The following is a 23,394-nucleotide window of genomic DNA, read 5'->3' on the forward strand; positions in this document are numbered from 1 at the left end:
TTTTTTAAATACAAGCCTTGCTTGTGTTTGCCCAGATGACCCAAAGGCAGGCATGGTGTTTCCAACTGCTTGGGCAACCACTAGCTGCAACACTGACTCTTGTTGACCATAGATGATGCAATTTGTAAGGTGCACTTGTCACATATGATTTCCAACTCAGCTTCCTGCTCCTTTGCTTCCTGGAAAAGAGACACAAACTTCCTGTATACTAGCGTTTAAACACTCCCAGGGTCCAACAAGGCCCTAAGCATGGTTCCATTAACTTCAATGTATTTCATTTTAATAGAACAGTCATTTTTAATGCGAGGACAAGTTAAAAATAAACAAATAAAGTTGATAATAATAAAAAGCACATTAATGCAAGGCTAGTTTTTTTGTAAAGCACATTTCAACAACAAGGCAATTCAGAGTGCTTTACAAAACACCAAAAGCAGCATAACGAAACAAGAAATATTAAAATAGAAAATTGAAGTCACTAAAACAATTCACAATCACAGAAGAACCACTTGGACATGTGGGTACATGTATTTAGTATGGCCTTAAAGTTCATACAGATAAGTTAACTTTTTGTTAGAGGGTTTTCTGTTAGCTGATGGGCCCTCCCTTTTCCGTGCCGCCACAAAGACATCAGAAGCTTAAGCATAAAAGCCCTGTGTTGAATTAACTACCACAGAGTTGATTTCAACACTTTTTCAGGGTTTATATAGCTCTTTCTTTCACAATTTCTTTATATCTTGTGACCAGACGATAGCTGCTGAATTCATAAGCAGAAAAAAGGCGCAAAATAACATGAAGTGCTCGTCAACTAAAAACTGGCTAATTCTATTGAATTGGATTCATTAAAAAATCTCTTAATTTAGAATTACATAAACATAAAGATTATATTTAATGCAACCAAAATAATCAGATACTATCTTAAACATTTTTGTTTGAAAGTTACTTAAATAATTGCCACACAATCAAGGACACATTTATATTGAATACATTTTATCAGATATATTAAGTTAAATGTACATGACTACAGAATCATGTATTAGTGTACTGGGTCTATGTTTAACGTGATTATTGCATGCTGCGCGAATACATTATAGGATTATTAAATTTACGTACTGGCTGATAATAATTGTGCCCCCCCCCATGCATTTCATATGCCTCCCTTAAAACTAAGGTCTAGCAACAGGTCTGACACACACACACACACACACACACACACACACACACACACACACACACACAGACATACCTATCGGTCTTAGAGTGATCTTTTAGTTTGTTCCCCTCCCCCTTGAGAACCATCTTATCAGCTCTGATGGTTCAGATTAATGATCAGCCAGAACACAAAGACACACACAACAGATGCATTTATAAGGGTCCACTTTTAAATCAGGCTCTACTCAAAAACACCATTTATTCTCCTAGAGCTTTTCTACAACATCTAATCTCAATGGACAAATAACGCCGTTTCAAAAAACTCAATACAATTCAACCCCAACGTCGTCTCTGTTAAATACTGTTGTCCACACAATGTGGACAGTTGTATAACTACAGAGTGGGCATGAAAAAGACCCAATCTGTGTCATTTTTTTCCTTTTGTGGTTTAGTTCAGGCAGACGATGCTCATATTTATTAAGACAAATCAAAAAAAGTGCAACTTTGAAATGCATTCTACTTGAAAGAAAGGCAGCATTGTTCATTCAGGGGTGTTATGGTTTTCTTAATCCTGAACTGATGAGCAAATATTTCCCGTTGTGGGTTTACTTTTCTAATCTTACTATCTGTTTGTCTTTTCATCTTTTATTAACCACATTGGTGTGAGTCCTGGAATGATCTTGATATTCTCACTGCAGGTCGTTAAGCCAACAGATCTGACTGTTAACTGGGGGAGGGGAGGGGCAGAGCTGACCGGCAGCAGCAGTGGCACCCTCTGGTATAATAATTTCCTTCTGCTCTATAGTCATCTACATTCCTGGGGTTTACCCGTCTGCCTATGCCAGAGACACGTATGTGATTCCAAACTGCATGAATGAGAAAAACCGTCAAGCGGATGCACATCACATGTACAGACTCACACAGTTAATAAAGCCACACACACACACACACACACACACACACACACACAGCTGTGCGCTATATGCAGATTTTGAGCATGTTAGTAACAATACATTTCACACTATCACACAGACACATTTCCCTTTCTATGACTTCTGCTCCTGATATATCCTACAGATAATACCCACAAAGCCAGATAAGACTTGAAACTCACAGTCTTTGTACATTTTTGTTCATACACCAAAAGTCACGGAGCAGGCCCCTACCAGCCTTGTCCGCATCTCGTTTACTGCTCTTTTCGTTGCAGTCCCTGTGGTAAGTTTTCCACCAGTCAACAGTGCCCTCTTCTGGCTGATTTCTTACATTACCACGTCGGCAGATTATTTTTTGTACAATTTGCTGCAGCAACCAAAAACAGCTTCTATAAACATCACATTCCTTAAACTTTGTATGATGTCTACACATTTGAAATGTTATTGAAACAACAACATTTATGCTTGAAAAGTAAAAGTAAAGGCGATTGAATCATATTTTAATATACAGACTCATTATTATGTTGCTGGTGCCCAGTGGTCACACTTCATACGGAGACTTTAGTCCTCAAAGCGGTCTGCCCGAGGACAACTCCTTTCTGAATGTCTCTCCCCAATTTGATACAGAATACACTGTCCTTTCAAATAAATAATGTAAAGCTCCTCAATACATCTCAAAAACGTACGTTCATAAGTAACTATATCTCTAACATTTTAAGGATGTATGATGGTATACATATGTCTGACTTAAACATGGTCATAGTAAAATAATTCAGGCTATATAAGGGATTTAAGCATATTACAGAATAGTTGCGCTGTCCCCATCTTTTACATCACCTAACCGGAACATTCATGGCATTAACAAAAGAAAACACCAAACTGACTTAGATGGTAGATGCAGAGGTCTCACTGGGTTTGAGGTCTGCTCCAAGTTGTTTTGGTACAAGGGGTTTGCCATTACAAGAAAAAAGGAAACGGCACCAAACAATACATGGAACTTAATCACTGAGCATCAATTCAGGGACATGTGAAATAGTCATCTCCAAAAACAGCACAATGTGGTTTCTACTTGACAGAAGTAAAACAGTGCAGCCATCAGACTATATGGGAGGCAATATCTTTTCTGTTTAAGAACATAAAACAAATATTATCTATTTACATGCCTTTTTTATTTAAATACAACTCTTTAAAGCTTTTATTTTTGTCATGTTTCTCTGGCAGACAGCTGTTAGGGTCAGAGTAGCAGGATATATGGAGGGTGAAAAGCGGGTATTGACGCTGGACAAAGGTCCTTTGTCACATTCATTCTGAGACTTTGCTGCACCTTTGATCTCACCTTAACAAGGGACCTCATGTGAGACATTTTTATTGACTCCCAGAAAAAAACAAGGAGAAAGATAAGCATGCAGTTTATATTGTGAGAAGGAACAGTCAGAGGGAAGTGAGAAGAGAAGCCCTGTTTATGTATGCTGTTTACTGTTGTACTAAAACAGTAATTTGCCTTGAATTTCCCTCGGGATCAATAAAGTATCTATCTATCTATCTATCTATCTATCTATCTATCTATCTATCTATCTATCTATCTATCTATCTATCTATCTATCTATCTATCTATCTATCTATCTATCTATCTATCTATCTATCTATCTATCTATCTATCTATCTATCTATCTATCTATCTATCTAAAACAAAAGTGAAGATCCCTCTCCTGACCTCTAGTGGATGACTGCAGAAGTAGTTGAGATGAGACTGCTTTTCTCTGTCAACATGTTTTTGTTTTTAGTCCAGGTTTGAGTTTTACAGGTGAAGTCCCTAATGTTGTACTTCTACTTTGTCACAGCATTGTTTCATAAAAGGGTTATTTTCATTAGCTTCACAAAGAAATGTGTTTGTATTGTTCAATGACAATAGCTCCTGAAAGAGAGCACACTGGCAGACAAGCGGCCAAACTTTGTACTGGAGGCCTCAGTCTGACTCCATCCTGTGACCCTGCAATGCAAACTCAAGGTGCCTGTCAATGTGGGATCTCACAGTCTCTTTGTTTTTGTAATAAAGGCAAGGCATTTTAGGGGATTGACGAGTGTGCTCCTTTATATTTCTTTAAAAGTCTGGCCAGTCTTGTATACATCCAGGCATTTTCTCATATGCAAAATGGCATACCATGATTTCAGTACCTACAACATACTAAATGCTTAATTATATTAAGAAATAGTAAGAAAACATGCCAATTCAGACACAACTTATGTTTTGCTTTCTTTAAGTATTTTATTTAATCTAGCTATGAACCTCTCTCACTGAAAATGTTTCAAAATTTAGAGAAAAAAATATTAAATCCAAATTAGCACATTTGTCTGCCAACGTAGCCATCAAAGGTGTGCATGTATCTAAAGCCTTTCAGTGTTAGAAACAAAAAGACCACACAACTCATTATTTGTGTAACTGCCCTCTCTTTTTCTCTCTCTTTTTTGTCAGAATCTCATCACTGTCTGTCACAGTTATTCAGTAACCTGTTGCATCTCAGCTGGGATTATAAGCTTTACCGGTCTGTTTGTGTGTCGTGCATGTATGTTTGTGTGCCAAGCCCTTGATCTTCTCTTCACACTTCAGAGCTGCTGCAGAAATCTGCTCCCGCCCCCCCATCTGCTCCTCTATCATACTCTGTAGTTTGCATAGAAGAACTCATATTTGGGACTGACTAATTATATATGGAGCACAAGAGTATATCACTCACGTGCCCAGGTACTTGATAAAAAAAAAGAAGAAGATACATGCACACATACACTGTCAGCACAGGCACATGCCAGGAACAGAACAGCATGTGGTCCAAATGTGAATGAGCCAGAGAAACGCAATAAAGCTTGATAATGTGGAGATGAAAAACAGATAATCCTGTTACAGCACAAAAGAAACAGAGGAAACTTAGCAGCACAATTGCACTCTTGAGAGAAAACCCACACACATTCATACAGAATATAATTACATTACTGCGCACAGGGAAAAACCTGAATAGCTCTCTGAACCCCTGAATAGGAAAAGAAATAATTCACACACACATCCGCACTGGCAGTAAATAATCCCTGAAACAACTGCCTGTGAGAGAGGGATTCATCAGCTTGCCCAAGGCTGGGTGGACAGGAAAGCCACAGAGACAGATGGACTGGTTAAAGCACAGTAAGCGAGTCTGACCTTCCTCAGAGCTGGAAGAAGCAGGGGAAAGCGACAGGAGAGTGCAGAGAGGGAAGGGGCGTTGTCAAAGACAACGACGACACTCTGGAATAGCTGTCATCAATCTTTAGTATCTCTGCTGACAGAAATCTGTGAGAGTGTGAGCGGGATTGCAGCGTGTGCGAGACAGAGATAGAGGAGGAGAAGGAGAGAGAGAGAGAGAGAGAGAGAGAGAGAGAGAGAAAGAGAGAACTGATGAGACTGTATGAGAGGGAAAAACATCAACATCAAATACTGTAATGTAAAGGAATAAATAACACTCCTCACCCCCCTCCACAGATGGAGGGGGTGAGGAGTGGTAATTACAGTGAAGCCCTGCAAGAATACCTGCTGATAAAAGACCAAATAAACCTGTTATGAGAATCACAAATTGTTAGCGGCCGCAATTCTTCCTCGAGGAAAGAAAAATGATGAACATCCATCCATTCACAAGCCCCTGCTGCCATCCAGGGATACTGTTACCAAATATTAAAGCTTCGGTTATTTCAAGCTTTCTTAGATACTTTAGGAGTTGATATTTTATTTTAACGAAATATTACGAATAAGAAAATCTTTTTCACAAGGGAGCCCTGGACAAAACAGCAGTTTCACATAAGAGAAATAAAAAAGGTTTGTTGTCAAAGATCGTTTCCTTTGGCATCTTTCATTTTGCAGCACCTGAGGGAGAAAAAAAGAGGAAATACAGCATAGAGTCAAACATGTTACGGTGTACTAGCTAGTCAGGAGTCCAACTATGGACATTAAGCCTACATGGTATACAGGATTAACCATAATTCCAATAGGGTTGCACCTGGTTGGTTTGAACAGTTAATGACAGCTAATGCAACATTAAGACTGAAATGGAGACTACAATGGAAAACTTAATGACCTGTGGAGTCACAGTTGAGATCTTACTGGAAGAATTGGATGTTTTTTTTACTCTCAGGTGCATGCTGCTCCTGTTGTTTAAAGACATTTTTTTTCCTGCAGTGAGTGAGCAATGAAAGGTGGACAAAAGTGTCCAGCGAGGAATAAAATGACATGACATCTTAAGAAGGAGAGCAAATTTATCCATAGTTTGGATTTGTTTTTACAAGTATGCGTTAATCTAACACATATAACAATATATCTTAAAATGTGCCATCTAAGAGTAACTACTGTCCCATTGATGTGAAGCTACGTGTTTTATATTCTGTAAAATAAACAAAAAAAACACTAAGCTTCCTAGTTTAGACAATGTCCAGAAATTCTTTTAACACCTCGGAGGTGCCTTACTCCCTGACCACAGCTTTCATCCTGCATCTCCACTATACAAAGTGCTTAAGTGTCATTACTAGCTATAAAAAGGTCTGACCTTTCATCAAAGTTTAAGAGCAGTCTCTGCACCTCAATGAAAGATTTATTGAGGATGTTATGAAATGTGTTACTGTCATGTAGCCTGCTCCATTTACCATGATGTCTTAAGGACAAGTGATGTGTTTTTGATGTATTTATCAACTGCTTGATTGGAAAAATATATATTTTTACCCTTTGTGGGTGTACTTATATTGTTAAAAAAAAACCTTTAGCATCAACACTTTAATAACTTACATGTGATGGTGTTAGCCCATGATAGAACTGTATGAATGTTAGATTATGTCAAACAGTATTATCAGGGTCAGCTGCTTTTAATTCTGTCAGTTCAATTCTTCTTGATGTCTCTTCTTCGATGTCATGAGACTGATGAAAATGGGTCAGGTGTTCATTGTTTGTTTCAGTTATTCAGTTAAACTGAAACAGTCTGCTTTGTGAAACTTTATGGTAAGAGGAAAAATCTGGGGACACAGAGAATGCATTCAGCATGATCTGAGGCTGGAGGCATGGAGTACACATCTGTTCATGAAAAGGGATGGGGGGGGATTGATGAACACTTGAGTGGCCTTTTCTAACCCTGCTTCCTCACATGAGTGGATGGATGAAAGTGGCCCAATCCTGCACAAGAGTCTTGCAGCTTTGCTTATCCAGCGCTACAGAAGGATACATTCCATCTTCTCTCTGAGCAGATAATAAAAAATGATTAAACCACTAGTCAAATTAAAGTATGTGTCGTGGGTGGGAAAAAGTGACGTCCTGGTGTACTAGTCATGCTAGTGGTACGCAGATTTAATTTCCAAGCTTTGAACTGTTCTAATGTGCAAATGTAACCTGATTAAATCACCTGGGTCCATACAAAGCAATTGAAATATTTGATCTTTTTTTTCTCTGACTCGTAGCTGCTGTCTTTTTGTTGGGCAGAGAGCTAATAGATGGATTTAATAGCAGTACTCAGAGCTATTTTGCTTTCTTCTTGCATTCTCTCTACATATTACGTTTCAAAGCAACAATAATCAACATAATGGATATTCTGTGTTGCTGTTCTGGGCCCCATTAGCAGTGTGTGCAAACACCACAATGTGCATCTCGTCATTAACAAGACCCTACTGAAAATGACCATATTTCCAGAATGAATTATAATGATCTTTTTTTTTTTTTAATTTGAAACAGTGACAATGGAATTGGACGAGCCAGTAATCACAAATAAACAGAACACACACAGAGCAGCAGAATGTTTTTAAAGCCATTCCTTCAGAAAACATGATTTTGTTTTGAATAATATAAAACACTTCCCCATCTCAACTGAAGACACTTTGTGTTTAAGCTGTTGCTTATGTCTGTATACATGCCCTCCTATATGACAGAAAACTAAGGTCCTCACACAGTCAATAATGTTTCTGTATGACAGCAGCATCTAAATAGTATGCATTGATTAAATTATTTAGGTTTGTGAAGAAGCTCCATTACATTTTTGTCCGAAGGCGCGCAATGTCTCCTACAGTACCTCAGGGCCTGACCGGAGCTCCCTTCAGCCAGCAGCCATCCATGAAATGAGAAAATCTATAATGCATTTAATTCTGTTCTCTGTAGATCAGGGCTGTGTCTCACAATGGCACCACGGGGACCACAAACATTGCAGCAGCCTTACTCCAAACCTGCTGCAATATCCACACATACAGTAACTACTACTCACAGTGTCCATTGTCTCTTCTGTCTTTTTCTTACCCATGCACACACCTGCTGTACGCACACTTGCAGGAGTCTCTAAATACTCTCTTCCTTAACAGCTTCTGTTGCACTATATTTCTCTGTTGGCTGTGTTCTTGCTGCAATGATCTCAGCACTCTTGGCCAGCACAATACCCAGAGTACTTAGTCTTAATAATCTAAAGTGGATGCGGTCCATCCTATCAACAATAATCAGTTTGGAAATGGACACATATATTTGTAGCAAATCAAAATAAACGTTTATATGTGTTGTTTTTCTCTTTGATGGAAAGGTGATATTGTCTAAATGAAACACATGGGCTGTGTGTGTTTTTTTTTTAAATGCTTCACAGTAGATGGTTGTCTATGTTACATAACACTATAGAGTCATGCAGGGATTGCGCTGTTGATTTACAATGACTTAAAAACTGTGTATACACAGGCACTGGTCGGATTTTTTTGATTGCAATTATAAAGTCTAATCTGACCTTCAAGTTTTCCATGTAAATATTGTTTAATCCCCCTCTGCCCACAGCTTGTAAGTCTGTCCTTTAAACACACTTTTATCAGATCATTCCTGATTTTTCTTGATGCTTTTGGTATTTCATATTGTTTAACAAATCGGTTTCGTTTGAAACCTGATATTTGTATGACTGGTGCATTGGATTTAGCTGCCTTTATACAGTATTTTTCTTTAAGAATTGAAAGATCTTTAAATAAAATACAGAATCAGAATCTGGTTTATTCCCAAGTAGGTTGAGACATGCAAGGGATTTGTCCGAGTAGTCTGGTCCAAACAAAAATGAACACAGATGTCTAATCAAAAGGTCAACTGCACTACTCCTACTGTATATGAACAAACTTAATTACACCTGTATAAGGGACTACTGTATATCAAAATGTGTCTGCTTATAAAGTGCACTGGACAAGCTGCACTGTTGTAAGGACAGGCATCATCAGCCATTCTGTCCATATGATGACAGAAAAGTCTGATGCTCATGGCTTAAAAAAATGGAAGACACCAAATGCTAAATGGAAGCACACAGGATTACACATGCTACAAGATGAATGTTCCTTGTCGTTGTTTTTGACACTGTTTATGTATATGTGTCACATTCTCTCTGGACTTCTGCCTCACAGTTTCTCTGTTGTCCTGTGTGTCATGGTGGCTGAAGGCAGGCCGGCCCTGACTGATGAGGTCACTGTGGCTAAAATAAGTAGGTCAATACTATGATGGTTAGTTGTGTTACTTGTGTATCCCCACCATGGATCCCTGCAGTCAGTCTGCTCATCATTTATGTAGAGACACTGAAGGACAGTGTGCGAGAGGGGGAACAAAAGGGAAGGGGATAAACAGTATAATGGTGATTTGCTCCATTAAATCTCATCAGTGAGATGAATGAGAGTAGATAAGGAGCTGAGGGACAGTTTCAGCTGTAGTCAACCTCGGGGTGTAACGCATGCACTCTCTGTTCTCTGTAAAATACCACTCAGTAATGAACACTATTCTAACAAGCATTTAATGTCATTAATGGGTGTAGCTGAGACATTAGGGATGCATGACATTACACTTTTATAATAAATAAATTACCACATTATTTAAAAAAAACCCAATCTAATTTCAACTATGGCAACAGGAAATTGAGAAAAATAGGAGTTTTCCCAAGGTGACACCTTTAAATGTCTTGTCTGTTCTGGTATTTCAAATCTACGAGAGTTTTTATTTCTTCCAATGAAGAACAACAACAGGAGAAAAAAAAGACTGATTATTGATTGATTCTATCAGGTAATTTAATTATTAAATATTCACTTTCTTCAATGGGTGCAGTGCATGTAATAGGGAAACAGGAAGCCTATGTTTTAACTTATGTGCTTTGTCAATGGTGAAGCATTTTGTCTTATTAGTCTTGATTATTAAATGGAGATTGCAACTACTAAAAAACACATACATGCCTGTATGACAAAACTACACTTCTGCATATTCTGGGAGATCTGCTGCATTTTTCCACAGTTTTTTTTCTTATTTACGGTCACATGCAGAATTACTACCCCATCATTTTTGTCTATGGTTTATCCCGAAACCTTTACATTTATGATCAATGAACTGAAATAGTCGAAAGAAGGCTGCTGGCTCTACAAACTGGAGCGCCGTAAACATAGAAAAGGAATGCTAGAACGGCTGTACAGTGCCCCAGAAAAAAATCCCGGATAAACACTGAAATTGGTTTTCGAGTCATTTTGAGTAATAGAAACGGCAGTGTAAATATCTTTCACTACACTCAGGAGTAATCAAGAATATATAATTACTCTAGTTGGGAGTTTATGTAGTCCTCTCTACATTACACGTATCTATGGCCATTCGGTCGTGCCTCGACAACGACGTGAACGCGCATGTCAGGATCGCTGCAGAGATCCCACTGCCTCGGCTCTCTCTCACGATTAAACGTAGGGATGTTACTGACAGCGAGGGGAGACGGACGGCCAATATTACACGTTTGAATGGATCACCGGGCCAGGTGAAATCCCCACCTCCACGGGTGGAACAACCAATTCTCCGAAAACACGACTTGTTTTTCGGAAAGAGGACGACGCTTGCCCGGTCGAGGACAACGTTAACATGAACTGATGGAATTCCCAGTCGATGCTAGATGGAGAAACCGAAAGGGTGGACACGTTATTAATAATTAAAAAAAAAAAAAAAAAAAAAACCCTCCCCATCTGCTGCTAAAATAGAAGGAAAATGCATCTGCACCAGGTGCTGACGGGAGCAGTAAACCCTGGAGATTGCTGCTATTCAGTCGGGAGCGTGAATGACATTCCCTTCACGGTGAGCTTTTATTTTGATATTTAGGTGCTCAGGATGACACCCATTGAAGCTAAAGACTGACTAGCCAGCTGGATAGTTAGCTGGGCTTGCTAGCATGAGCTGAATACTGGCTGGCTTGCGAGCTAAAGCTTTGGCTAACCGGGGTAGTAAGCTAGCCAGACTGCCGCACTGACAAGATGAACAAACAGAGAGTACACGGGGCGTCCTCATCACAAGCCCCCTCTTCTTTTCATTCACAGTAACAGTCCGTCATCTTGACACGCTTAATACCTCACGTAAAGTTTGCCTCTCATTGGCCACCTTAATGTCTGCTTCTATTCCACGTTATATTATTTATTGCCGTAAGACATATAATGCTAGCCACTCAAATGACCTTTAGCAGCATCTAGTAACAGTAGAATTACTGCAAGGGAATCCCTACTGCGCACCCATTACACATTATTTGCAATGGGACACGCTCAGGTGATAATTTGCAGCGCATATGCTGCTACAGGTAAACTACACACGGGGAACGACACAATTGTTCCCCCCCATAGTCAGGGTATTTAAAAAAAACTGTGTTTATAAGTGCAGTTGCAGAAGTAGCTAAGCTTGCTACCATTTGGCGTTAAATCCTCCTCGCGGATCATTAGCTCGCTGTCATCCTCGCATCAGCTGCGCCAGTCATGACGTAGAGAGCCATATATGGACACATGAGCTCGAGGACTGAGAGGCAGTGTGTGTGTGTGTGTGTGTGTGTGTGTTTTTTGTTGTTGGTTGAAAAATAATGCTCAAAAACGTGGTGCCATCTGTCTCCTTTTGAGATAAGTGAAATAGACTACTCTTTAGATGTATTTAAATGATATGCACTGACCCATAATCAGCTCACTTGGGAGTGTGTCAGTCATAAACGTGTTGTGTATTTGTACGCCTGCTGATCAAACACAGTTGAAGTAAAGCTTGTGTTTGTTATTTATTGACCTCTTTGGGCTATATATATATATACACATGCATTGTCTGTCTGAGGTCTGGCAGAGTCCCAACATTTCTCTTTGTGACTCAAGTTGACAGGACCAAGCAGCCCAGTCAATATCCCATTTAGTGCAGTGAAGCATGGGAAGAGCCTAATATTATATTACAGCCTCTGTTGTTAGAGCAAATGGAAAAATCGTGCACAATAGTTCATAACGCCAAAAAAAAAAAAAAAAATGTCGCAACATTTTTCTCCACAATGGATCGCTCCAGGTAGATGTTAGGATGTAGAAGAGAGCAAGAGTGTTTGTTTCCTGCGTCAGCTCTTTTGAAGATGAAGGATAAGTTTATTGGAAGCTGGAGCCACTGTCAATAGATTAATGAAATAAAAGGATAATCCAATAACATGTTCTGTGTTATCATCCTTAAAAAAAAGTCTTCGGTCATTGAAGATCCTAGTTTATAACAAAGGTTTGTGTCCCGTTATATTTGATTCTGAAATGACAGATACAAAGTCTCTAAATAGTTTTTAGGATGAACATACATGATCTCACAACAAAGACAAGTTGTGACTACTTTGTCATAGCCTCATATAAACAGATCTTCATGATTTGTTTAACATGGGTAATTATTTGATGGTTTTCTTCCTCAACGATCACTACATTGATTCGAGCTGTTTTTACAATAAACAGATAGCTGCAGCTCTCTTATCGCGGGCAGCCTGACTGCATTAGTCAAATTCTGCCAATGCACTCTCACATTCAATTCTTGAGCAGCTATGTTGCACGCTACCACTCCCTCAAACTGAGATCACTGCCTAATGGCTGCCAAATGTGGACTTGGTGTGTTCCTGCTGCCTATTAGTGAGGTGGTGCTTTGTTGTTTTATTTATATATTTCCGTACTCTTTGAAACACACACACACACCCTCGCATACTGTACATCCTCTTTGATTCCTCTTTGAATAGTCAACCATTTCTTGTTCCCTCTCTTCCCTCTGTTCCCTGACCCCAGTTCAAGGCTGTAAATGCAGGCAGGCTTCATAAGCAGGGTCATATCTGCTCAACAACATGGGACAGAGCAGGGTTCGGGGCGAAAGTGTTCCACGTTGCCACAGGGCCTGAGTGTCTATGCCTGGTGTTCTCTCTCTGTGTCTGAGAGGATATTTGAAGAACACTAGACATCACGTCCAATGCAGTTACACTCACATTGACCCCTTGGGCTCCTAGGCCCGACCCTCACACACACACACATGCACACGCACACACACGCACACCTAACCTACAGCTACTACGAGTGTAACAGCTCAAATTAGCCGACATGAGCTTCATTGTTTCTGGAATCTTTCCATCGCTATGCTAGTTGTGTTTGTGCTCGACAATGAAAAGATGAAATGATGGAGAATACATCCTAGTCTCCCTGTCATCAGCAGCTGTGTGTGTGTGTGTGTGTGTGTGTGTGTGTGTGTGTGTGTGTGTGTGTGTGTGTGTGTGTGTGTGTGTGTGTGTGTGTGTGTGTGTGTGTGTGTGTGTGTGTGTGTGTGTGTGTGTGTGTGTGTGTGTGTGTGTGTGTGTGTGTGATGCTGAAAGCTTACTGTCAGAATACAGAAAACTGAGGAGGAGTATGAAGGAAGTGGAACTACATGGAAACAATAGAAGGCATCTTTTTATTATTTAGGGAGAAGAAAATGGTGTTCCTCCCCTTTGAAAAAATAATGTTGGTTGAAAATTCAGTTCTGCAATCATCATTACATAAACTGCTGTTTTAAATCACTGGAAGTACAAATGGTTCTGCCGTCAGTGAAGTGATAGCAATGACACCCAACGCTGTAGTGTGACGTTTGTGTGTCACATTTAAAAAAAAGAAAAGAAAAGAAAAGTGAAACCGTGATCATTTGATGACACTGTTCTGTTGAGAGCTTGTGTGTAAATCTCTGTTTGAGATTCTGTTAGTGAGTTCTTTTTTTCACCTGTGCTTGATGTATGATGGAGATTTAAAAAAAAAAAAAAAAAAAAAAAACCCTGGCGGTAGGTTTGATATGCAGAGCTGCAGATGTGTGATCCACTAAAAATAGAATACACGTGTAATCTACAAAGCACACAGAGAGAGTGCAGACGCCCACCAGGGTTACGTCTTCCTCTCAATTTTGTTCTTATTCTGCATCTTGATCTTGATCTGTGTTGGAACCAAAGACGCTGCCACATATTACACAAGTGAAGATGGGGTCTAACAATAACACACTTTTGCTGTTGTACAAGTATATGATATAAATGATCCCAGGTTTGTGACGAACAGCTCTTTAAATGTAACACATCGTTAGGCAGAGTGTCATCTAATAGAGTGAAACTGCTGTTAGTAGATGATCCAGTCACACCCATTGAATGTTTTCAATGAAATCAGGAATGACAAAGATTCTCTGATGAAATCACTTCACGACCCAACATCAAACCAACAGGAAGCTCAGGAGTGAAGGCCTAACAGTCCTATACGCGTGTGTGCTGTTCAAGAAAGAAGCTGACGTGTTGTTAGACTGTTGATAAGGTTTGATTGTTGTGCTTCAGATCAGGGAAATGGTTCTCTTAACCCATTCATTGTGCAAACGTCTGCCTAACTAAAACAACAACATCCCTGAAGCTGCAGCAAAATAGTTCAGAATTCAGTTGTAATTTATTTATTTTCTTCATTTTTTTATTTTTTTTTATGTTCCTTCTCAATGTCAAATTATTCCGAATCACTCAAATCTATCAGTAAATGAAATACCAACCTTGGTGAATTTGTAGCCGGTTGCTTTGAGTGGCTTAATGAGACTGAAGAGTTGGAGGTCATTGGGGACTCATCATCCAGCCAAACACAGAGAAGTCGAAACCCAGTTGAGAAGTCATGGGACTTGGGCGAAGGTCACTGATTTCCTGACGCTAGTGTTTTAAAGTACACATTATAAGGGTTATTTTCAGATGTAAAGATTTTCCTGCTGAATCAACACAAGTATCTTTTGTTTGCCATATAGCTCCTGCAGTCAGTGCTGGGAAATTAAACCAGTTTTAATTTCAGTGTCGTCTCTCCGTGGTCATGTGAAGCAGAGAGTCGAGATGAAAACACTGTGTTCAGCTTGTTTGGTTCAAAGTGTTTGTCGTTCTGTTTTTGCCACAAGAGTTCATCACCACTACATCCAACACTTAGTTAATGTAAGTGTATGTATTATTCATTATAATCATGTATGGTTTTTTTTTGTGTGTGTTGTTGTAGTTCCAGAAGTAAATGCGATGCAGATGTTGTAAATCAATCAGAGTAACAGGGTTTAATAAATGGATTATGATTGAGCAGCTCTACCTGTGGTTATCAGGAGGCAATAGAAGAATCCCACCAGCTCTTTTTCAAGGTTACCACGGTGATGCTACCCTCTCTGCTGTTGACATAATAAATACATCGTCCCTTCAGCCCTTTAGTGCAGCCGGTCCAAATGAAAAATCAGGTTTGGGTCCACCAACTGGAGATGGGTTTAGGTTCGCTTGGTGATATTTGGTTGTTAATTCCTGATGCTTCACTGCAGTCATGCTAAATAAACAAAAAACAACAAGGTCCATATGATCTGAGTCAAGACAGTGGGATCGCATTACAGGGCTGAGCTGTAGGATAATGTCTTCACACAGACTGACGGAGACATCAAACAGGCCAGAGTAGATCCATTCATGCTTTTCAGTATTTAAAGCGAAAGCTTTAAACTGCGACTTAAAGCCATCATGCTAACTTAAACATCGGTGCACATGCTGGCAGCTGTGGCTCGTGCCCCGGGGATTGTGTTCGGCATGAGAAAGAGGGGCATCAGACGAAAAGGCAGAAGTGATCCCTTTCTCACTTCCTCTTATCTACTTTCATTACCACAACACATGATTTACTCTTTTCTTCTTAAAGAAATAAACCCTGAAAAGCAGTTTTCCACCCGCCTCAATGTGTGTGCGTGTGTGTGCATGCGTGTGCGTGCAATATACAGACTGTTGGGAGAGAGAAAAGGGAAAGATTGGTAAATCAGTAAGGGATGATTTCGATCCATCGAAGAGTTTAAAAAAAAAAGAAGAAAAAAAAGAAGTTGAACCAATAATATCCTTTTTCCATACAAACTGTGTCTCTGCCTTGTTTATGTAACCGGTCACATCACTACGCCAGAAAGTTGTCGAGTAAATATAGTCCACTCTCCATGCAACCCAGTTAAATTGTTACTGCGGCCACTGTGTAAGTGTAACTGCCTTGTCAATGTTAATGTGTTACAGAGAGGTGAAACGTATCCACAGCAGCCACAGTCTCCATGTAAGCAGCTTTCAGGACTGACGGGGAGGAAGTCTTGCTGCTTCAGGCCTGCGCTCATTAAGTCAGCAGCTTTATAAGCTTCAGAAACTTGGAAGTTTATCTGAGTACATTCAAACACAGAATCAGTGGCTCCTTAATGCTGTGTTTTGCTGAGTCAAATACATATTATCTATCTCCTGCTCTCTGACTGCTAACTAAACATCATATTGATTTAAAAGGAGCATCCAGCAGACCTTCAGGCTTTCATCTTACTTGCTTGAGGGGCTTCTTTTTTCTTTTTTTGCTCATCTCTTATTTAACTTTCTTTTTAAAAACCTCAGACTGTATCGGCAGTATTTTGCCTCTTCGTAGATGAAAGCAGCTGGAGCGTACTTTTTTTCTGTCAACATGTTCAAAATACTGGTGACTGGAGATTTCATATCCCGGTAATGACTGTTGAATACCCAATTCTCTTTTAGGAGACTTCCCAAAACAAACCTATTTCAGGCACTAAGGGGAGGGGGGAGGGGGGGGTGGGGGGGGGGGGGGGGGGGGGGGGGGGGGGGGGGGTGGGCGAGAGACCAAGTGTTACATGCAGTCCAATCGAGAAGAGAGCAACAACGATGTTCATTCCTGTGTAAGGCTGGATGAACTCTCCTGCTCAACAGCCTGAAACAAGGTCCAGCCAAGGGTCAAATTATTACCTTGCTGACAACGAGTGGGCCGACACATTCTCTAAAGTGTGTGAAAGAGAGAGAGAGAGGGACGTACAGAGCCGTCCTAGACGGTGCGTGACGGTGACCGCTTTTTAATTCCAGCTGTAATGTGTGCAGGAGGCAGCGAGTGCTGCAGTGATAGCGCAGCACCTCGTCTCCTTCCCCTTTCTCTTTCCTACAACGTTGAAATATGCCGAGTATAATCTTATCACAATCTTCACTGTATCCTCCACCCCTGACTGTCACTTCATATTACACCGCTGGTTGTAATGTTGTCCTGTTTACTGACCCAGTGGTTCCCAGCCTCTCCTCCTGTTCTCCTGAATAATAAAAGACGCACGCCGTCATCCTGGCTGCTCTGCTGCTTTGAGGCCAGCTCGCCTGTCTCCCAGGTGCTGCTGCTGTTCTGCACGTGGCTCCAAACTGGCAGAGGCAACCACTGTATCAGTTTACCCTCGCTGTCCATAATCCAAATCTTAACGTGGTCATGATCATCCAGCATCTGAAAGTCTGCTTTATCCTATTATGGTACACTTTGCACCATTCTGTGATGCTTTTTAAAGCAATGATCCAAAAAAAACAAACAAACAGCATCTTCTGATGTATTTTAGTGTTGTGTTACAAGGTTTCTGTGCTCGTCTTTCCAACGCAACCTGCCAGTAACATGGTGGTTTAAGATAACTTGCATGCAGTGCTAATCCTCTTGTAATATCTCACCCTGCTAATGCAATATTCATGTAAGTGCCTTTGAGTCCTATGATGGTCTGCTATTAGTCATTTATACGACATTATATTTTATTTAAAGCGAGAAAATAGAAATTCAAAGCAGTGAATACTCGGTGGGCAGAGCCGTAAAGCAGCAGAATGCATGAAATATAGTTTTTCATTAAAGTCTGCTCAGATCTTAGTTGAATTTTTCTCGACATGTTTAAAATGTGGGAGTGTTCTGCAGTTATGTTTTCCAATTTCCGGGGAATTGTCTTTGTCGCTGGATCTGATTGTTCTCCCTCCGTCCTGTGCGTCTTCTTTCAGGCTTACGGCTCAGGGTGTGATGTGGTGATCTTGGCGAGCGATTTTGACAGTGTACAGATAATCCCCGGAGCTCAGAATGGGAACATACAGGTGGGCTGTGTGGAGTGCTCCCACCAGCTTGGCAGGGTAAGTGTTCACTGCACAGTCGACACACTCCCACATGCAGTTTGTTCATTTTTCCATCAAGCCAGAAAGACCTTATAAATTAGTGTGAGCGTTCAGAAGCTCGTTCAGCTCTGTGTTCGCTGCCGTCTTACTGCCCATCCTACCCTCTCATTGCGATCCTCGCTCGCCTGCACCACTCCCCACCTACCCCTCTCCTCGGGGAAATGGCTGAAGCACTGATGCTGGTGAGTAATGTTTTTGATGATGAACACAGCTCTTTATTTTAGATTGCTGCGTCCTATGGAAACACAGTCTGCATCTTTGAACCTCTTTCTACCAACCCAAACAAACGCCACAAGGTAAGCACAACTGTCCCACATGTTCTGTCACTGCAAATCGAAGTCTGTCAGTCTAGAAGTGCGAACGCACGTGTATGCCAATAACATCCCATTGCTGCGTGTTGATTTTCTGTCGCTAACAGCAGCTTAACTATCAGTGGCAAAAAGACAGGACAGTTCTTCCTGGATGCCATCACCTACAACCTGGCCTGGGACCCACAAGGTACACATGTGCTCTCAGTATTTAACAGATTCACTCACTGTGCTACACACTAACTCCCTAATACTTACATATCCTTTTACACTCCCCCCCCCCCCCCCCCCCCCCCCCCACACACACACACACACACACACACACCCCCAACTGTGTGTCTGCAACCAAAGAGCATTATGTAAGAGTCACAGTGTTCTGTTGTAGTCAACGTGGGACGAGAGGTGTGTAACATTGTACTTTTGGTGTCTTCAGGGAACCGTATCCTAGCAGCAACCGAGCGGCTCCAGCTGTGGGCTCCTCCGCTTACAGATGCCCTGATAGAAGAGGAGGATGGGCAGCTGACAGAGGACAAGCCCCACCCTGTCCTCAATGACTGGAAACTGTGTCTGGCAGTGCAAGTACGTTTTTTTTTGCTGTTGTGCAAACTGTAAAAACATCCGCATGATTAATCGGCAAAAACAATAATCATTGCATCTTCAAGGTTATGTACATGAGGTGAGCAGCAGAAATACAAACCGACTGCTTCCTTGATAAAGAGTCGAGATGCTTTATTCAAGGAAGCAGTTGGTTTGAAGTCAATTGCTTCATCGAGCAAATACAGATTTCCTCATCCTGTCCACTCTCAACCCTTTGTTCTCTTATCTTGTACATGTCGATTCATTTCAAGTAAAAAAAAAAAAACAAACCTCTGCTTGTCTGTGAAAATACCAAAGTTTAAGGTCAAATTTCTCTTTAAAGACCGTGGTTGAATTTGACACATGCGCACATTTTTTTCCTGTATTTGTACATTAAAGACAAACACGGGAGCAAAATGTTTCCGACTCTTTCCATCAGCTGATGTTTACTTTTCTCTGACACATTGAAGGGAGTCCTGAATTATTAACTTAAGTGCCTTTGAAGGTTCTATAATTACTCTCTCTTTGCTAATAAAAACCTATAGCGCTGTTACTGATTTCCCAAAGCCTGTCTCCCATGAAAGGCGTTTATGTACTGTTGTAAGCCATTCTATTGAGTGTGTGCCATGTGCCTAAAGCTGTGTAAACACACACAGACGTATAATACCATATTAGAAATTGCCGTCTGATGACACGTATGCATGTCCAGGGAATTGACAATAAAGAGGAAGTGTAATCTCTGAAATGACTCATGAACCTTGTGTACACAAACATACTGACAGCTGACTTTGTGCAGGAGAACTTCCAGTGGAGAAGTGAATTCAGCTGATACCGTTGTTTCTGCTTGTGTCTCTCTCAGGACTGCTGCATCTGTTCACGTTGCCAAGTGGTCACCTGACGGGGAGTACTTTGCAACAGTCGGGAAGGTACATGACTCCTGTCAACACACGGAGGTTTTTGTCAGTGAAAGGTCTGCGGTGATGATCGTGAATAATGCTTTATTTTTGCATTTGTTTGAAAACACAGGATGACTGTTTACTCAAGGTGTGGTATCCCACCACGGGCTGGCGTTCTGCAGTGGTGGTCCAGGACCCTTATGATAAAAAGTCTCCCCTCGTCCACTTCTCCTTTGTGTATCTGGCTCACCCTCGCTCGGTCACTGGCATGTCCTGGAGGAAGACCAGCAAGTTCATGCCAAAGTATGAAATCATCCACACAATGCCACAATCACTGTTGACAGAACATGTTTGTTTTCTTCACAGGTCAGACACATTTCTTTAAGTAGCTTATTGTCTCCTGTTCTCTAAAGGTTCACTTTTAATACTCTTGTTTTTCATGATGTGAGTTTTGACTCTTCCACACCTGTGTGGATTTGTCCTGAAATAGCCGTTGATGCTAATGTCCGTTGTAAAGTCTCTGTGTGCATTGGACTTTTCTGTAGCTTTTAGAAAAAAAAAAAAAAAACACAATAATTTATTTCTACGTTGGAAGCAGCCAGTGAGAAGGTGTGCTCTGTTGACTGTTCCAAGAGACTGATTTCTTTAATTGAATGCAGTCTCTCCTCATATTTCACTTTTGCCTTTGCTTTCTCCAAAAGAAAATGATTTCATGCTGAGCAAAGAGTATAATGCAGCTTCTGTTTCAGTTGTGATCAAATCTATTACATACAAACACTTCCGAGCCTTCAACAAGACCCTATAAATGTTTGTTGGTTTTGTGTATCACTGTGAAATGTTTTATGGATTTAGGCAGAAGGACTACTCTGCTTATTTCCTCTCATGCAGCGAAATCTCCAGATATGAAATTTGATTCCTCCCACTTGCATGCCCACTATCTTGTCTTTTTTTCAATAGTATAATGAATCATGTCCAAGGTGGGTGTTGTTTGATGCATTGGGTTTTTCAGAAAATAAAATGAGTTTAGAGGTTATGAAGCTACATACTCCTTCTGATGCCGTCATGCATTGATATGCACAACTCTGTTTTGTCTGGACGCTGAATTGATCCATAATATTCTGCATGGAAATAAAGGAGAAAGCCCTTGGACGCACTGATCCAGAGTCAAGTCGTTTCAGATTGTGTAACATTGTCCTCTTCTTGTCTAGGGGTTCAGTGTGCAATGTGCTGCTCACGTCCTGTGAGGATGGTGTGTGTAGGCTGTGGTCTGAGACCCTGCTACCAGAAGACAGCCAGCTTGGGGGACAGATATCTGAGAACACACACTCCTTCAGCTCCAGCCTGCCAGGCCTGGCAGGAAACAAGGACAAGATCCAGCATGCTTTGGAGGTACACTCACTTAAATTGTCAGATCTGCCAAGGAAGAATCTTAAAAGAGTATAAAAGATGACTTCTTCTTTCTCTGTCTAACTCCCGTGCCTTTTTCTGATCAGTCAATCCACCACCTGAAGCATCTGCGTCGTGGCCGTCGACGGTCCTCTGCTCTGGTGGCTCACAGTGAGCTGCTGCCCTCCCAGCTTGGCACACAGGACACACACACTCACCGCCACATCGCACATCATGCCAACGCCCTGTGTCACTTCCATATCTCGGCCAGTATTAACCCCAACACAGGTAGAGTGAATTCGGTTGGACTGACTCACAAACGTTCTGTATTTCATCACTGTAGAATTTGTTGAATTTAATAAAACTGAGTTGCTGCAAACTGTCTGCAAAGACGCAGAGGCTTGGTTACAGCTGTTTCCTTGTTCAGCAACTGAGCAAGTTAATAAAATATGTTTTAAAAATGTATGGCAGCTATGCAATGCAGCTGAGTTGTGCAATGGAGTGATACAGCAGAAATGTCTGGTGACTGGAAAACAAATGAATCACATCAACGAGCATGACATTTACTGCAGCTGTGAGCCTACTCTGAGCTTGAGTAATATTTTATTTAACCTTTTCCTCAGTTCTTTCATCCATATATGTCTTTCTACTTCGTTTTTTCCTTCTCAGATATCCCATCAATTCTGGCTGATTCTGCAGTGTTCAACCCAGACGATGGCTCTGGAGGTGGAGGCTTTGTGGTGCACTGGCTCAACAACAAAGACCTCAGTTTCACTTCCTCCATGGACCTCTTCATGCTGCAGCTCCGTAAGTTCTCTGAACAGCAGCTGGACCAGACAACTGAGGACCCCCTGGACCCCGAGGGATCACAGATGAAGTTTGACTTTGGTAAGACCCCCAACAGTGCAACACCCAGCACGTCTGCTTCAAAGCTGCATCATTTTGTAACAGCGTGTTGGTTGTTTTTTTTTCCTCCTTCCAGACCTGGACGAGATGTCTGACAAAGCGTCCTCAGAGCAGGGGGAAGAGGGCGACCCAGGGGAGCAGGGAAGCACCAAGGCGTCCTCACCTGGGTCCAGCTCCAGCATGCCTCTGCCCTCCATGCTGCTGGAGAGAAAGATGGAGACCCTGACCACAGAGTGGAACAAGAGCCCTGACATGCTGTTCACAATCCACCCTGCTGATGGATCCTTCCTGGTGTGGCATGTAAAGTACCTGGACGAATTCAACCAGGGAATCTTTAGACAGGTTCAGGTGAGCAGAACATAAAAGAACTGATCCTGCTCTTATTTTCTGACCACTCGATTTACAAACTTTTAATGTTGTTCTTACAATCTGATTGTGAAACTTTTTCTCTCTCACACACACACACACACACACACTCACACACACATGCAAAAGCAGCTGGGTGGCTGTAGTTAAACTTTGAGGGAGTGATGAGTCACTTTGCATTTGACACAGTGTTATGTAAGATTCCTCGTATTTTATTCTGTTGGAGGAGGTGCACTCCTCTGTGCATGTGGGCCGTTCAGACTGTTGTGTCATGGTTCATAAAACTATTTTAACTCCTTATCGGGATATTCAAGTGGCTCACAGTATGAATGGTAGCTGCTAACACCTGTGATGGCCTGTTCTAATTTGTCACTCAAACCAGTGAAGGTGTAGACTAGCACCTGTTGAAAGTAGCTCTGTTTCGAAGAAGACAAGATAAATGACCCTGTAGGAGTCTAAGTTCAGTGGATCAATCTGTTTTTCCAGCCTCAGTCAGAAATTAGAGTCACTCTCTGGTGCCCCCAAAATTCACATTTTCACGTTCACATACTCTCGGTTTCACCATGACATACAGCGAGATGCTCACCCTGCAGCAAGCTGCCTTAGAGGAGTGCAGCTCTGCAGCACAAGCAGA

General features: G+C 41.2%; 1 protein-coding gene across 1 annotated transcript in view; it reads left to right on the forward strand.

Annotated features, from left to right (window-relative positions):
- The first annotated feature begins 10,697 nt into the window (after positions 1 to 10,697).
- Positions 10,698 to 23,394, forward strand: part of dmxl2 (Dmx-like 2) — a 41,051-nt gene continuing 28,354 nt past the window's right edge. The window contains 13 exon segments of the mRNA XM_079339752.1: positions 10,698 to 11,172; positions 18,155 to 18,280; positions 18,547 to 18,618; positions 18,741 to 18,761; positions 18,763 to 18,820; positions 19,064 to 19,194; positions 19,196 to 19,209; positions 20,066 to 20,132; positions 20,233 to 20,405; positions 21,311 to 21,491; positions 21,596 to 21,776; positions 22,158 to 22,376; positions 22,471 to 22,742. Of these exon segments, the coding sequence (XP_079195878.1) occupies positions 11,086 to 11,172; positions 18,155 to 18,280; positions 18,547 to 18,618; positions 18,741 to 18,761; positions 18,763 to 18,820; positions 19,064 to 19,194; positions 19,196 to 19,209; positions 20,066 to 20,132; positions 20,233 to 20,405; positions 21,311 to 21,491; positions 21,596 to 21,776; positions 22,158 to 22,376; positions 22,471 to 22,742 (1,602 nt within the window). The 5' untranslated portion in view covers positions 10,698 to 11,085.

This window comes from Symphodus melops, assembly GCF_947650265.1.
Source record: "Symphodus melops genome assembly, chromosome: 3".
Lineage (NCBI taxonomy): Eukaryota > Metazoa > Chordata > Actinopteri > Labriformes > Labridae > Symphodus > Symphodus melops.